Consider the following 15,514-nt stretch of genomic DNA (forward strand, 5'->3'; position numbering starts at 1 on the left):
TAATTTATCATCCTTCTCTTAGGAGCTTTTCTACAGTGGGAAGAACATCTCCTGGTCAGAAATCCAGCGCCGGCCCTCAGACCTGAAAGCACCAGTCACAATAATGCCTCCCACATCCTGAGGGTGGCCCTCAAAATTATAAACATTGCATAAAAATTGTATAAAGTTTAAAATGCGGCTTCTTTGCCTTCAAACACAGCTAATATTGATTTTTTACAAGCAGGAGGGGGTGTAAGGTAGGAGAAGACAACATCACATTTGTGGTTCTTGTTTACCTCAGAAATTCTCTTTTTACTTATCTACTTATCTTTCTACTTATCTAACTCTCTTTCTACTTATCCTCCCCCTTAGGGTGACCAGACAATGTCCTCTTTTTCCAGGACAAGTCCTCTTTTTTAGCCTCGAGTCCTAGAAAAGAACTTAAATTTCCTCCTGTTCCCTGTGAGAAGGCACCTCATAGCCTTCTTGTAATTAATAAATTATATGTAATAAAATATGTAATATAGTTTTAAATTTAATAAGTAATATAGTGTTTAAATTAATAATCTGAAATCAATATACGAGTGTTCTTAACTTTTATTTTGTCACATCCTACATTCTTCTTGGATGTCCTACATTTTGGGGTGCCTTGTCCTCTTTTGCGGTTATGACATCTGGTCATAACCTGTCGTCCCCCCTTCACCAATGTTGAGGAACTAAATGATATCCATGTGAGAGAAATTTTTTGGTTTTGTTTCATTGTTTCCATTTTCATTTATTTGTTTTTGAATTCACGGTGTAAAATTCTGTTGTCAGCCTCTTGTTGTCTTCTTTCTTTTTCCTCTCAAAACTTTAATGTCCATTCTTCACTTTCTTTTATCCCTCACCAGCAACATACATTTCCTCATGGATCCATTCACGTCATGAATTCAATGACTACGGGGGGGGGGGGCCTTTGGGGGGCATTGTTTGGTTTTAATGAAATGCTTGGACTTTATTAACCTCAGAGAATATTTCAGGGTGCAATTGTCTATACAGAAAGAGAGAATGAACGATTGCAGGTGTAATTCTTTCACGTTCTGGAAAATGAAATGTTCCCTGAAGACAAAGCGTTTCTGATTTCTTAACAGGATTTGCTCTGAGCCCTCAGAGCCTCTCTGCCATGTTTCTGCAACCCTGTTAACAGCCCAGTCCTAATTTGTGCTGGAGCAGGCAGGCACTGCGGCACAGCCCAAGGCAAGAGAAACTTTTCCCCTTACCCTAGGGACAGCCAGTGGGTCTACTCGAATCTGCGCCCCCTCCAAACAGAGCAGCCTGGAGCCACTCCACATTGCCCAGGGAACGGGGCTAGAATCCGGCATCACTGCCAGGTCCTGCCAGGTCCTGGTCCCACCTCCTGCTACCCACCTGCCCACCCCAGGAGCGTCTCCCTCCTGCCTACGCCTCCTCCACACACTTCCCAAGCCCCCCAGCCCAGACCCCTGCATTGGCTGAGCTCACCCGACAAAATCTTACCATGCTGGGCCTGGATCCGGTGCAGAGAGGCCAGCACAACTCCTTGTGCCGACTCTTAAGTCAATGCAAACTTGCTTTATGGCATGTTTGCGACACCCCTGGGTTGGCGCAAGTGACTTGCACCGGCCTAAACAGGGCATTAGGATTGCACCTGAATTGAACTTAGCTTCCTGTCTGAGCAGAGGCGTAGCTAGGTCATTTGACAACTGGGACCCATAAATTTTTGTCACCCCATATAACTTAACTAATAATTATATTGCTTAATTAATTAATTCACTTTTTATACCACCCTTCCTCTAAGCAGCTCAGGGTGGTGTGCATGGTTCCTCCCCTTATTTTGTTCTCACAACAATCCTGTGAGGTAGGTGAGACAGAGATAGTAATAGTCATGACATGGAATGAATAATAATAATGGCCAGAAAAATAAATGCAGTGAAATTTCCCCAGAAGCAATGGATGAAATTCTGCATCAAATTGTATATAACATGATAGTATTAATCCTAAAAGCCACAATTTCCAGAATTTTGGTCACTAGGGTGTCAACCCCCCCAGATGTCTCATTGGCCTGTTTTGAGTTAAGGGAAGTGATGTCATGGCTGGAAGTGACATCATCAAGCAAAATAAAATAATTAAAAATAATTAAATTAAAGAAAAACAGATAAATAAGGGGAAACCAACTCTGTTTCACCAAGTGAATTTTCTCTGTAACCTGCCTGCAATAACACCACCCCACAAAAAATCAGTGAGATTTTCAGCCCTCCCCAGTGCCCACCTTACCAGCTCAAGCCTCTGGTTTATTCTTGGGTGAGGGGCCTGCCTTCTGGAGCATTTGTTGAGCTCCATTTTCATCAGATTGGGACCATGCAGCCAGCCTTGCATCCCCCTTTGCCTGACTTGACCAGGAGCCAAGGCACATTTGCTTACTCACGAGTAAACACAACCGTGTGGCTTACTTTCGCTTTCCATAAGAACATAAGAACAGCCCCACTGGATCAGGCCATAGGCCCATCTAGTCCAGCTTCCTGTATCTCACAGCGGCCCACCAAATGCCCCAGGGAGCACAACAGATAACAAGAGACCTCATCCTGGTGCTCTCCCCTACATCTGGCATTCTGACTTAACCCATTCCTAAAATCAGGAGGTTGCGCATACACATCATGGCTTGTACCCCATAATGGATTTTTCCTCCAGAAACTCGTCCAATCCCCTTTTAAAGGCGTCTAGGCTAGACGCCAGCACCACATCCTGTGGCAAGGAGTTCCACAGACCGACCACGCGCTGAGTAAAGAAATATTTTCTTTTGTCTGTCCTAACCCGCCCAACACTCAATTTTAGTGGATGTCCCCTGGTTCTGGTATTATGTGAGAGTGTAAAGAGCATATCCCTATCCACTCTGTCCATCCCCTGCATAATTTTGTATGTCTCAATCATGTCCCCCCTCAAGCGTCTCTTTTCTAGGCTGAAGAGGCCCAAACGCCGTAGCCTTTCCTCATAAGGAAGGTGCCCCAGCCCCGTAATCATCTTAGTTGCTCTCTTTTGCACCTTTTCCATTTCCACTATGTCTTTTTTGAGATGCGGCGACCAGAACTGGACACAATACTCCAGGTGTGGCCTTACCATAGATTTGTACAACGGCATTATAATACTAACCGTTTTGTTCTCAATACCCTTCCTAATGATCCCAAGCATAGAATTGGCCTTCTTCACTGCTGCCGCACATTGGGTCGACACTTTCATCGACCTGTCCACCACCACCCCAAGATCTCTCTCCTGATCTGTCACAGACAGCTCAGAACCCATCAGCCTATATCTAAAGTTTTGATTTTTTGCCCCAATGTGCATGACTTTACACTTACTGACATTGAAGCGCATCTGCCATTTTGCTGCCCATTCTGCCAGTCTGGAGAGATCCTTCTGGAGCTCCTCACAATCACTTCTGGTCTTCACCACTCGGAAAAGTTTGGTGTCGTCTGCAAACTTGGCCACTTCACTGCTCACCCCTGTCTCCAGGTCATTTATGAAGAGGTTGAAAAGCACCAGTCCCAGGACAGATCCTTGGGGCACACCACTTTTCACCTCTCTCCATTGTGAAAATTGCCCATTGACACCCACTCTCTGCTTCCTGGCCTCCAACCAGTTCTCAATCCACGAGAGGACCTGTCCTCTAATTCCCTGACTGTGGAGTTTTTTCAGTAGCCTTTGGTGAGGGACCGTGTCAAACGCCTTCTGAAAGTCCAGATATATAATGTCCACGGGTTCTCCCGCATCCACATGCCTGTTGACCTTTTCAAAGAATTCTATAAGGTTTGTGAGGCAAGACTTACCCTTACAGAAGCCATGCTGACTCTCCCTCAGCAAGGCCTGTTCGTCTATGTGTTTTGAGATCCTATCTTTGATGAGGCATTCCACCATCTTACCCGGTATAGATGTTAGGCTGACCGGCCTATAGTTTCCCGGGTCCCCCCTCTTTCCCTTTTTAAAAATAGGCGTGACATTTGCTATCCTCCAATCTTCTGGTACCGTGGCCGTTTTGAGGGACAAGTTGCATACCTTAGTCAAGAGATCTGCAACTTCATTCTTCAATTCCTTAATAACCCTTGGGTGTATGCCATCAGGGCCCGGTGACTTATTGATCTTTAATTTATCAATGAGGTCTGAAACATCTTCTCTTTTAACCTCTATCTGACTTAACTCCTCGGTCAGGAGGGGCCGTTCGGGCAGCGGTATCTGCCCGAGGTCTTCTGCCGTGAAGACAGATGCAAAGAACTCATTTAATTTCTCTGCCATCTCTAAGTCTCCTTTTATCTCCCCTTTCCCTCCCTCACCATCCAGAGGGCCAACCGCTTCTCTGGCGGGTTTCCTGCTTCTAACATATTTGAAGAAGCTTTTATTATTCCCCTTAATGTTGCTGGCCATGCGTTCCTCATAGTCTCGCTTGGCCTCCCCTATCACATACAGCTCAATACATTCGTCTGCTTGGAGGGAGGGACTTCTTTCTTTGGTGTTTTTGGGGGGTGCTTTCATTGGTTAGGAGCCATTCTGATGTCATTGGATTCCTCTCAGCCTGCCCTTTCCGACAAACTATGGCATGTTTGCCTACTGGCAAGTAAACGCGCAATATGGCTCAGTTTCATTTTCCATAGGGTTCCATGCATTTTTTTGTTTCCGCTTTTTTGGCCATAACTTTTGATGAAAAGGAGATATTTCAATCCAGTTTCTTGCATTGCATTCTGCTGGAAATTCCACATCCAACGGTATATGGCATGATGGGGTTACTTGTAACCTCCGCGATGTTAGTGATGTTGGGGCATTTGTGGTACCCGAGGCGGTACCTGGGGTGGACCGCCTCCCACCCCCTGCTAGCTACGCCACTGTGTCTGAGGCAATTTATTTTGACCCTTTTGGAAGTAACAGAGAGAAGCTGGTGAAATACATTTCATGAGAGTTCCTGAGGGGAGGGGAAGGACTAGATTTTGTGAGAAGATCTGAGAGGAAATTTGAGAGAGGGGAAAACCTGCAAACCATGTTACATGATATCCTAAATGTGGTCTGGTGTGTTATCAGTTTGGTAGAAAGCCACAAAAGGGAGTGAAACTGCAGCAGCTGGACTGGGAGCCATTCAAGATGTTGCCCCCTTCCTGATAAAGGTCCCACATTGCTCTGCCCTGCCCTACAAAGGCCTCTGGATTTATCCGGCAGCATCTTATTCAAGCCCACTTGCCCCTGGCTGCCTTGCTGTTTTAAGTGTGGGGGGAAAACACAGAAAGGCAGATGAAACACTGAGGAAAAAAATGACCCCAGGAAGGGTGGGGGTCAAAGTATTCAAAGTGCATTAGGAGATAACCCATGGTATATTCATGGCTATCCTCTGGTAACCATGTCACCAGTTGTTTCATGCACACAATTATCGTGTAAATGTAGCACACCCCTCCCTCCAGAAAAAAAGTGAGATGTAATTTGGCACAGGAAGGGGGGATTTTAAAAAAGCAGCATTGGGTATTTTAAACATCTAATGGATTATGGCTAAACAAGGGAGGATTTCTTTTTCTTTCTTTCTCCTGGAGAAATGAATAACAATGGCTTTGTTCACAAGGAAATGGAGACATTGCAGGTCTAGCTTGCAGGTCTCCAGGTGCATGCCTGGATTGCTCCACCAGATATAAAGGAGAGAAAGAGTGCTGAAGAGAAGGCTAGAGCCCAGGTGGCTGAAGGTTCAACTCCCAGGACAGGGAGGCGGTTGTGATAGCTGAAGGTCAGCATCAGAGTGAAGCATAATTTCTGATCTGTTAACATTGCCTGACTCAAACCTGCTGATGGAGTAACTGAAGGACTGGAACATGGCTTTCTCATCATGCTGGCTAGCCAGGGCTTTGGTTTCTCTGCTGCTAGAAGAAGAGCAGTACCCACGACTGAAAAAAACGAGGCCATTTGAGCAGTATTACTAGTGGAGGCTGCAGAACAGCTCAGGTAAGCTCAGGCTAAATATTCTTAGGAATTCTCATATGGGGAGGGGGAAAATATTAGCATTAGTTAGTTGGCAACCTTCAGTCTCGAAAGACTCTGGTATCGCGCTCTGAATGGTGGTTCTGGAACAGCGTCTAGTGTGGCTGAAAAGGCCGATTCGGGAATGACAGTCCCTTCCACACTGGGAGCAAGTGCAGTCTGTCCCTGGTCTGTCTCCCTGGCTATGGGCCTTCCTTCTTTGCCTCTTTGCCTCAGACTGTTGGCAAAGTGTCTCTTCAAACTGGGAGAGGCCATGCTGCACAGCCTGCCTCCAAGCGGGCCGCTCAGAGGCCAGGGTTTCCCACCTGTTGAGGTCCACTCCTAAGGCCTTCAGATCCCTCTTGCAGATGTCCTTGTATCGCAGCTGTGGTCTACCTGTAGAGCGCTTTCCTTGCACTGGTTCTCCATAGAGGAGATCCTTTGGGAGGGGGGAAATAACACAGGGATTTCCTTACCTCAAGTAACATATCCTGTAACTTCCTAGTTCCCGTTATGGCTGAACAGTGGCAGACCTCCCCTCAAAGTGCCCTGGGGCAAAGCTCCATTAAGCCGCCCCCCCATGTAAAGCCGTCTCCCCCACTCACCTGGACCAACATGGAACCTTGCACGACTCCAGGACCAACAGGAGAGGCTGTCTGAGGCTTCCTTGCAATCCTAAACTGTGCTTTCGGAAAACAAGAAGCACAGTTTCTGACAGTGTTACCCTGCACATGCCCAATCTCGTCTGATCTTGGAAGCTAAGCAGGGTCAGGCCTGGTTAGTACTTGGATGGGAGACCGCCTGGGAATACCGGGTGCTGTAGGCTTATACCATAGTCTTTCGAGACTGAAGGTTGCCAACCAACCAATCAGGAGCCTCATTATGGCTTCCCGCGTGGTCCTGGAGGCGCACGAGTTCCGCTAATGGGAGGTCCACTGCTGTAGCTGAAGGTTCAAACCACACATCTACCCTGACTGTATAGATCATGCTTCTTTCCTCAGTTAAATAGGCAAAGCTGTTTCTTTCCTTTCCCAAATAGGCAAAGCTGTTTTTCTTCTCCAAGAACACAAGGGCTTTACTTAAAACTAACCCCACTTTCCCAGTATTGGAGAAATATAACTTGTGTATAAGAGGTTGGAGTAGGTTCCTACCACTTCCTTCTTGCTTCTCTCTAGTTACCCAGGTTATTTTGTGTATATGAATTCTCATGTGCAGGATTCTTTCATAAAGTTTACAATTGTAAGGACAGATTGCTATCGGAAACACACAGAATATAGATTACATGTTGCAAAAGTTGTCATTTATTATAAAAGAATTTAATAAAGTCATAATTTCTGCTACTTCAAAGCAGAAGATTAAGCAGGTCGCAGTGTAGGCCTTAGGCATGATGACACAACATCCAAAGTTCCTCAACATGAAGGTCCTGTAATGGCTCTCGAAATACTTCAAGTCTCTGCTTATTGATCCTTACTAGACTTATAAGTAGAGGTGTTTCAAAATAGTGTTATTTGTTTTATTCAGAAATAAGCCCATTGTATTCAATACAACTTGGCCTGTAATCCTATCTTACTCACCAGAACAAAACACTTCTATGTTACAGTTTCGAGACTGCAATTTGATATTGTGAATGAACACAGCTCAAGAGTCTAGCCGTGAAGCCATGCTTAGCAAGTTCCACGGAACAGACAAAACAGGGTCAGCAAATCTCAATGGCCGAGAACTTCTTTGAATGGAAGCCTTATTTCCAGCACTGACGTAAGGGCAATGAAACTCCGAAATAAGGGAACAAACAATCCCTTACTTTGAGGAGGCCTCTGTGAGTGACACCCAACTGCAGGATGCAGCACATGTCCCATTGGTATCACTGTGCCAGTGATCCTCTCCTCTTCTGATTCAGTGATTGCTAGGAGGTCTTGTGCTAGCCCTGAAGACCTATATATGTTTCCAGTAGAGGTTAACTAATTGGTTATTTGAATTAATGTTGAAAAATATCATTAAAAAATTGAGAGTGTAGCCTCAGAAGCTGCTCAAAGCATAGCTCATTTGAAAAGCATGCAGGAGTGCATGCTACCTAACTCCATCCAAATGCTGAAAGCATGCACAGAACCCAGCAAGGTTTTGCTCTGCAGTGCAGGGAAGCTGGCATTGTGGTGTGTCTCACCAGGGAATGATTTTCCCTTCCCAATCCACAAAAGTGCCACTGTCTTTCTCAGAGAGACGACCAAGTGTGCTCAGGATGCTCTGCACACTCCCCTCCTGTGTCATAGGAGGCGATCCCTGGAATGAGAGAACAGGTGAGTTGTACAAGGACAGTGGGAAAAGTGACCAAAAATGAAGGAAATCAACTGAAAGGAGTCTTCCTAATACCCTTGCACCTGATTCAACTATCAAAGGCAAACAGAAGTAAGCTGCTCCTCTACAATGCCATTCCTCTGGAGGTTCCCCAGGATTGTTTGGAGATGTGTAACATCTCTGCAATTGGGTTAGTATGTGGTGGTCAGAGAGTTTACTTAAGCATCTTTTCAACAAAATGAAGCAAACCTTCAAGGAATTTGAAATGCACTCTGCTGCTGACCACTAGCAAACATGGCTTTGTTCAAAGTCTCAGACAACTTCATGAATGCTACCAACAGTGGGAAGATAGGGCCCATTGGAGCAGTTCAGGAAGCCCTTCTGCCTAGTACTCAGACATGCAAGGCAGAAGGGGATGGATTGATGTACCCTTCCTCCCTGGGCTTGCTATCCTCAGCCAACACAGGTTCCCACAGAGTCCTCAGCTGACCCCCATAAACAGGCTGCCCTTTCAATAGTGCTGCATGGCATGGGCAGTCATTTAAAGTCACTTTTTGTTTCCCAAGAGAGGTGCCTTCCTCTAAATTGTGCAGCCTATTGTCTCAGCAAATGGGCTTCATTGACCTGAGCAGCAGACTCAAAGTTGAATCCTAGCTTCAAAAGGTCTTATCCCTGCAACCTTTTGTCCTCCCTTGGGGAACCAGTCCACTTCCTATCAAGACAGAAGGCTGGGGCTTGGCACTGGACAAATAGTTTTTTGCAGTTAAGCCAAGTACAGAACATCCTCATCTAAAGGCATTCTATCTTTTAAGGCCTTGTGCTGGTGTCAAATAACACAGGGTGGTCATTGCCTTCAATAGCTGACTGTGAGCTTTCAACCCCTCCGTCTGGTCACACTTGGGGATTCAGCACTGAACTGAAATTTAAAATGTGCTTCAGGACATTGAACTCTGTGTTGTATTTTAGCTAATGAGTGGTCCTAGATTTTGTTGCTGGATCAGACCAAAGGCAATTTTGAAACAGACAGGGTATCGCATATACTAACAAGAAGCTCAGATGGCCGAGCACTACAAGTAAAATAGAGGGACTCACAGATGGAGTCATGGTTTCTACAAATTTGAGGAACACCCTGAGTTTGTTGAAGTGGGTGTGTTAGTACAGGAAAAGAAGGGGAAACCTTCCTCTCCACGGAAAACAGCCCGATACAGACTGGCATATTCATTGGCCTTAACAGACACAGGATGTTGAAATGTCCATTGGGAAAAAATGAACAGCTGCACTCTGGGTGTCAGGGATTGGCTTGCTTGGAGCAAGTAGGTCCCAGGTTTGAGGACATGCAATATTTGTTGCAGGATCCCCCCCAAAATTTTAAGGTGCTGAAATAATTTTACTATGTTACTTAGAGACTGAACTTATTTCATAAATTAACTGCATCTAGGACAAGATATGAGTCCAGGATGAAGCACTTACCACCATGTTTCCCATGTCTGTCTGCACCCACCCAGGATGCAACATGATGGTCAGGATCTCGTCTTTGGCAAATCCGAGAGACATGCATCGTGAGAGCATGTTCAGAGCAGTCTGGGAAGGAAACAGGGCAGTGAATAAAACCTCCCAGTTGAAAGAAAGGACATTAAATCAAAAAGAGGGTAAGAAAGATATGGCCCTGAACCATGTTTTTCAGTCCAGAAGTCGGAAAGTGCCTCTGAATAGTAACCATTCCTATTATTATTGAAGCAAAGGCCATAACTTGCAGCAGCATTGATGCACATGATGCTTTGCAGTTTTGTACACAAAAGAGAAAAAAAGCTAGAATCCCTGCCCCAGTGAATGCACTTCCTGTCTCATCATAGTGGGGAAAACAGGAGGAAAAGGGTGACCTAGGAGAGTGTAAACAAAAATGAAGAAAGAGCTTGTGCTGGAAAGGCACTTCCTACAAAGCTTTCAAGAGAGCTAACCCTTCAGAGGTTTGCATTCTAGCCATGTCCATACCTTGCTGCAACGGTAAGAAGCGACAACTATATAATCCCATTCAAAGCCGTTTCTGATCGAGCCAGCTATACTGGTTAGGTTGACAATGGCAGCTTTGCTGCAGCTCATTCCTTTCTTTGGGCTTTCTTGAGCTGCCTTCCTCAGCAATGGCAGGAAGGCCTGGAGACGGAAAGAAACAAACAGAAGCAGCTGTATAATTTTGGGGCAGGGACTGGTGAAATGGACATCCCTTCATCAGTGCAAAAGCAACAACGGGAATCCAAATGAGTGTCCAGCAGTTATTTGCCAGTATTGTGCCAATATTCTGCTGTGGCACATCCACATGGCAGCTGCCCACAATCTTGGTGCAACATTCTTTCAACAATTCGCCTGCATAATGTGGGAAGTATCACCTGTTGAATTTTTGCCTGTCATGCAATTTTTAAAGGCACAGTGATATTGTCCATAAATTGGTAGGAATCCATGTATGGCACCATCACTAGAAAATAGACCAGGTCTGCAAATATAAAGCACTTCTAAAATGACAAGTTTCCAAGAAGGGTCCTCAAGATGCACTTACCTGGGTCACTATCAAGGGTCCTATCACATTGATCTTATACACTTCAGACATGTTTTCGGGTGTTTCGTTTTCCAGAAGTGATAGAACCCCAGCAACGCCAGCATTGTTGATCAGGAGATTCAACCCGGCCCCTTTTAGCTGCTCAGTGACTTGGGTTGCAGCAGCCTTGACACTGGGTGGGTCAGAAACATCTACAGCAGCAAAAGAAAAGACTTCAGCAGTGTTCAAAACAACCCTCCATAGGCAGGACACATCCCAGCAGAACTACCACCACTTCTGTCCTCCTGGCCCTCCAGGAGTTCAGAGAACTTCACACATTAATTTTCCTTATGCACTCTTGCATTTATGAATACGAAGAGCCCAATCCTATTTCCCCCTGGCCCCACCCATGCAACAGCACCAGATGGCTACCACTGCGTCTTGCGGGTGGCAGTTGCGGAGGCCTCCTCTGGGTAAGGGAACAACTGGAGCAAGGGGCTCTACAGACCTGCACTAGCTAAATAGCTGGTGAAGATCTGCGTGACTGAAGCCACAGGATCGGATCCATGAAGCGAGTTAGGAATTGGTAGTGACTGCTGCCATCAAGCCTGACCCCTTCCAGGACCCAATTTGCCTATCCTCTGTCCCGGTTGCCATACCAATCAACCCTTCTTCCATCCTATCGCTGCATTGTTTTGCCTTCCCCAGCCCCTATTCTGCCTTTCCCCTATGCCAGCTTGCCTCCCCCACCATCTTACCTTTGGCAGTGGGGAACTCCGGATCTGCTGGCAAATAGGTGGGAAAGCTCCTGCCTTCTCATCATAGTTCCTGGCAGCACGCTACTGAACAAGCTGCCAGAGTATCTTTTACCCCTGGCGGTGACTGCTTTAGGGCAGTCAATGCCAGCAGAAAAGGAGCACTAACATCACTTGGCCTGGATAGGATTGTGCCATAAGAAAATAATGTAATGTGCACACAGACAAGTGCACATTACATTGCATTACATTAATGTGCACAGAATTCATATTATACACAAGAATGCTGTGCTTCCCTTTCCTGTATGAACACAGTGGCAAATGCCATGGTTCCTTCTTAACATGTGAAGTAGCCCTGATTTATTCTACACTCTCAAAGAAAAGCTGTATCCCAACACTGTCATCTCTTCCACATTTACAACTCTGCTCTGTTCTGCTCCCTCCTCAAATCTAGGAAGCAGAAGATGGAGCTGGTGGAGGCAGGGGGGTTGAAAGAGGCAGGCAGCAGGCAGCTTTCCCGTCCACAGCCTGAAGCAACAGCCTCAGTTGACCTCATGGCTTTGAAATTGCAAAGACTATGGGGAAAGCAGCCGCTTCAGAATTAAATGGGGTGGAAAAACAAGCCAACCACGAAGTATTGTAAACCTAGTTTCTAAAGTGCACATTAAGAGTCATAAAAAGTAAAGAAAGGACAGTAATATTTACAAGAGGCCTTTTCTGAACGCTGCACTGATGCAAATAGCAACGGCTGCTAGTCTGTCTCAGCCCCCAAAATGCAGTGCCTAAGAAGTGAATTGCATTTCTAATCCGGTGGTTCTCAACATTTGTTCTCCACCGTATGACTTCACATGGTCCATCTATTCAAAGTACCACCCAAAGAAACTAGCAATTACTTCATAGCCAGTTACTTCTGGGTTGGGAGGCCAGATGCCATGTGACAAACACTAGTAAGAGGCTCAGGGTGGACGGGCGGCTTTTTCAAGCAAGGAAAAGCATGTTTTGGAGCCTGCTTGCTTCCGTTGTTTGTTGCGTGTTGTTCGTGGTCTTCCTGGTATCACTGTTGGGCAGTAGGCGTCCAGGGGTCCTGCGAGTATCACCAGACATTACCTCAAGTACCACCAGTGGTACCGGGACTACCAGTTGAGAAACACTGAACTAGTCTCTGACATCTCAAAAAACTGGAGAAATGTGACCTGGGCAAAACATTCTTGAATGAGCCAGTCCACTTTTTATCTACAAAATAGTGGTCCTGTGAAACACACTGAAGTCTCAATGCATGCCCCCACTAATTACAAAGCGACAATGGGGGCCAGAGAGAGCGGCAGGTACGTACCTAGTGGGACAATCACCACTCCCTGATGTTTTGCAGCCAAATTCCTCAACTCCTAAAAGATCCAAAGAAACAGACATTCGTGCAAGAGCCAATGAACAGACTCAAACATGGTGAGAAGTGCAGAACAGTCACAGGAGGTGACTGTATCTCACCCAGTTTAATGGTGTGTATGCAACTGTTGCATTCCTGAGATTCAGTCTGAGTAACCTCATGCTGAATCTCAAGTTTTGACAACGGCGTTACTCTGAATGGGGAGCATTCAAGATATACAACTCACAGCCCAATCCTATCCCACACTGGAACAGTGAGGAGAGCTGGCCTGCCCTGCATATAATGTGGGTTTGGAGCCGGTTGCGGCTCACCCAGGGGCAAGGGGAATTCCTTCCCCTTAGCCCAGGGAAAGCTGCAGCAGCCCCATCAGATCTGCACCACCTCAACAGGTGGCGAAAATCCTAGCGGCCCAGAGCTGCTCTGGACCACCTGGAACTGGGTTTAGGATCCGGCACAAGTGTGGACCCTGGCCCCGCCCCCACTGAACTGCCCCAGCACACAGGCCTGCCTTCCCCCCACCCTCCACCTGCCCTGGAACACCTCCCCCACCCCCTCCCAGACCCCCACGCTGGCCTGAGTCAGCCAGCACAGGCTTGCCTGTTTCAACAGCCCCGCAGGGCTTGGGCCAGCCTCCCTCCTGTAATGGTAGCACGAGCGTTGCTAAGGGACTTAGCAACTTAAAAGTTATGCAACTCAGTTCTTAGAGAACACTGCAAGAGAAACTCTGCAAAGGCCCCACCTGGACTGTCACTGGGAGGGGGGACACCAGCATTAATCCAAATCCTTCTAGTCTTATGCTTTGAGCATGTTGTATCAATTGGTCCCCTCTGACTACCCTGAATAAGCTGTGAGAATGTTTTCCTCCCTTTTGTAAGTAATTTTAATGAAAGCAAAGGCATGTTAGCTTAGCAAACATGAAAGCAAAAGCATGTTTACTCAGAAGTAAGCCCACATTTAATTGAAGTTATGGCTTTGTGATATTCATTCCCTTTTGTATTACAGAAAGTTTCATCTGGTTACCGTGTTCTCATAATTTCCAACAACTCTGACATTCATCACATCTCTCTATAACTGCTCTTCAGAGGAATGGCAGAATGGACCCCTTTCCAGCTCTTTAACCTCCCAAATTGTGCAACCAAAAGGCAAGGCTTGTCGAGGGATATTGACAGAAAGTTGATTAATTTCCTATTTAGTTAATCAATCAATTAGATTAATTCCATTTTTAAATAATCTATTTGTAAGGGACCTTGTGAACACTCCCTAGTACCAATTCAGCCTCACTAATACAGTATTAAAAATAGCAGAATAAATTAGAAAAACGGGGCTGAAACAATTGTGCCAGAGAGCTCAGTTCTACTGGGCAAAATTTTCTCAGCATCAAAAGGAATTCCCCTTTTTATGCATCCACCCTAAAGTCCAGCTTGGTCCACCTTTGGGCTCACCTGGGCACCTGCACCTTCTGGGTCCCGGCAGGTGGCGAAGATCCATTCTGGTCGGTTCTTTTTCCCAGCCAGCTGCCTGACAATCTCCAAGCCGATGCCCCGGTTGGATCCAGTCACCAGCACGCTACGTGGCTCCAAGGCTGCCATCTCTCCTTCACCTTCCTGCGATTGACTAGCAGAGATCAGTCCAGGCTCTGTGCTCAGGCTTGCAGCCCCACCCAATAAGCTCCTCCTTCAGCCCATACTCTGTATTTGGCAACACTCAGGTGGCACAGAGCTGAGTGTGGAAGAGGGAAATGGGTGGAGACCTTGCATGGTCTCTACTAGAACTGCCTAGAAAGGGGCTGGAGAAGGAAGACACCTGACCCAGTTGGGGAAGACATTTGGCAAAGGCCTGAATAAAGTAGTTTGGAAGACAGAAGGAGAGCAGGGAGGGCTCTGGGCTGCTCCAGCACCCATTGTCCCGAGGCAGCAGACCAGCAACCCAATTCTAACTAACACACCCGAGCCCTGAGGCAGCTGTGCCAATGGAATGTGCACTACATCCTACATGGGGGGGCAGTCCTGGAAGTCTCCTCAGGGTAAGGGAGTGTTTCTTCCCTTTCCTTGGGGCAAGGCTCAGCTTCTTCACAGGGTCACCTTTATCTGCGCCAGCCATCTGAGTTCCCTGACCCTACAGGTCAACTTTCTTTCCTTAGTCAAACCCCCTCCCCAGTTAGGCAAAGCTGCTTCTCTTCTCCAAGAACACAAGGACACAGTTTTCACAAGTAACCCCACCTCCTGGGAAAATATACCCTCCAAAAACATAAGGGGTTGAAATCGATTCCTACCACTTTCTTTTTCCTTATCTCTAGTTCCCCAAGTTATTTTGGATATGAATTCTCATGCACAGGATTCTCCCACAAAGCTTATTATTATTATTATTATTATTATTATTATTATTATTATTATTATTATTATATAAATTTATACCCCGCCTTTTTGCCCAAAGGGCACATAAGGCGGCTTACAAACAATTTAAAATATAACATTAAAAACAATCATTAAAACAATTTACAATAATTAAAAATCTAAAAAACAAACAAACCCCATGGATTCTCATATAAAAAGCAAGAACACCAGCCAGCCTGTCAAC

The 15,514-nt window shown here is 46.1% G+C and overlaps 1 protein-coding gene and 1 pseudogene across 1 annotated transcript; one reads left to right on the top strand and one right to left on the bottom strand.

The window, feature by feature from the left end:
- The first annotated feature begins 6,683 nt into the window (after window positions 1-6,683).
- Window positions 6,684-6,802, top strand: LOC136660827 (5S ribosomal RNA; annotated as a pseudogene).
- A 1,331-nt stretch (window positions 6,803-8,133) lies between these two features.
- On the bottom strand, window positions 8,134-14,526 carry LOC136660440 (C-signal-like). The gene is made up of 6 exons (XM_066637617.1): window positions 14,380-14,526; window positions 12,887-12,938; window positions 10,820-11,010; window positions 10,261-10,419; window positions 9,739-9,849; window positions 8,134-8,253 (listed from the first exon to the last, which is right to left on the bottom strand). The coding sequence occupies exons 1-6, from the start codon at window positions 14,524-14,526 to the stop codon at window positions 8,134-8,136; spliced, it is 780 nt and encodes a 259-aa protein (XP_066493714.1).
- Window positions 14,527-15,514: the final 988 nt, after the last annotated feature.

Source organism: Tiliqua scincoides, chromosome 9 (genome assembly GCF_035046505.1).
Source record: "Tiliqua scincoides isolate rTilSci1 chromosome 9, rTilSci1.hap2, whole genome shotgun sequence".
In the NCBI taxonomy this organism is placed as follows: domain Eukaryota; kingdom Metazoa; phylum Chordata; class Lepidosauria; order Squamata; family Scincidae; genus Tiliqua; species Tiliqua scincoides.

What these genes read in the sequence shown, in the direction of transcription:
- LOC136660440 (XM_066637617.1), bottom strand. Translation starts at nt 14,526, where the DNA reads ATGGCAGCCTTGGAGCCACGTAGCGTGCTGGTGACTGGATCCAACCGG. An exon ending in AGTGGTGATTGTCCCACTAG is followed by an intron (nt 11,011 to 12,886) that starts GTACGTACCTGC and finishes TTGCTGCTGTAG; the next exon opens with ATGTTTCTGACCCACCCAGT. An exon ending in CTTCTTACCGTTGCAGCAAG is followed by an intron (nt 9,850 to 10,260) that starts GTATGGACATGG and finishes TTTCCTTCCCAG; the next exon opens with ACTGCTCTGAACATGCTCTC.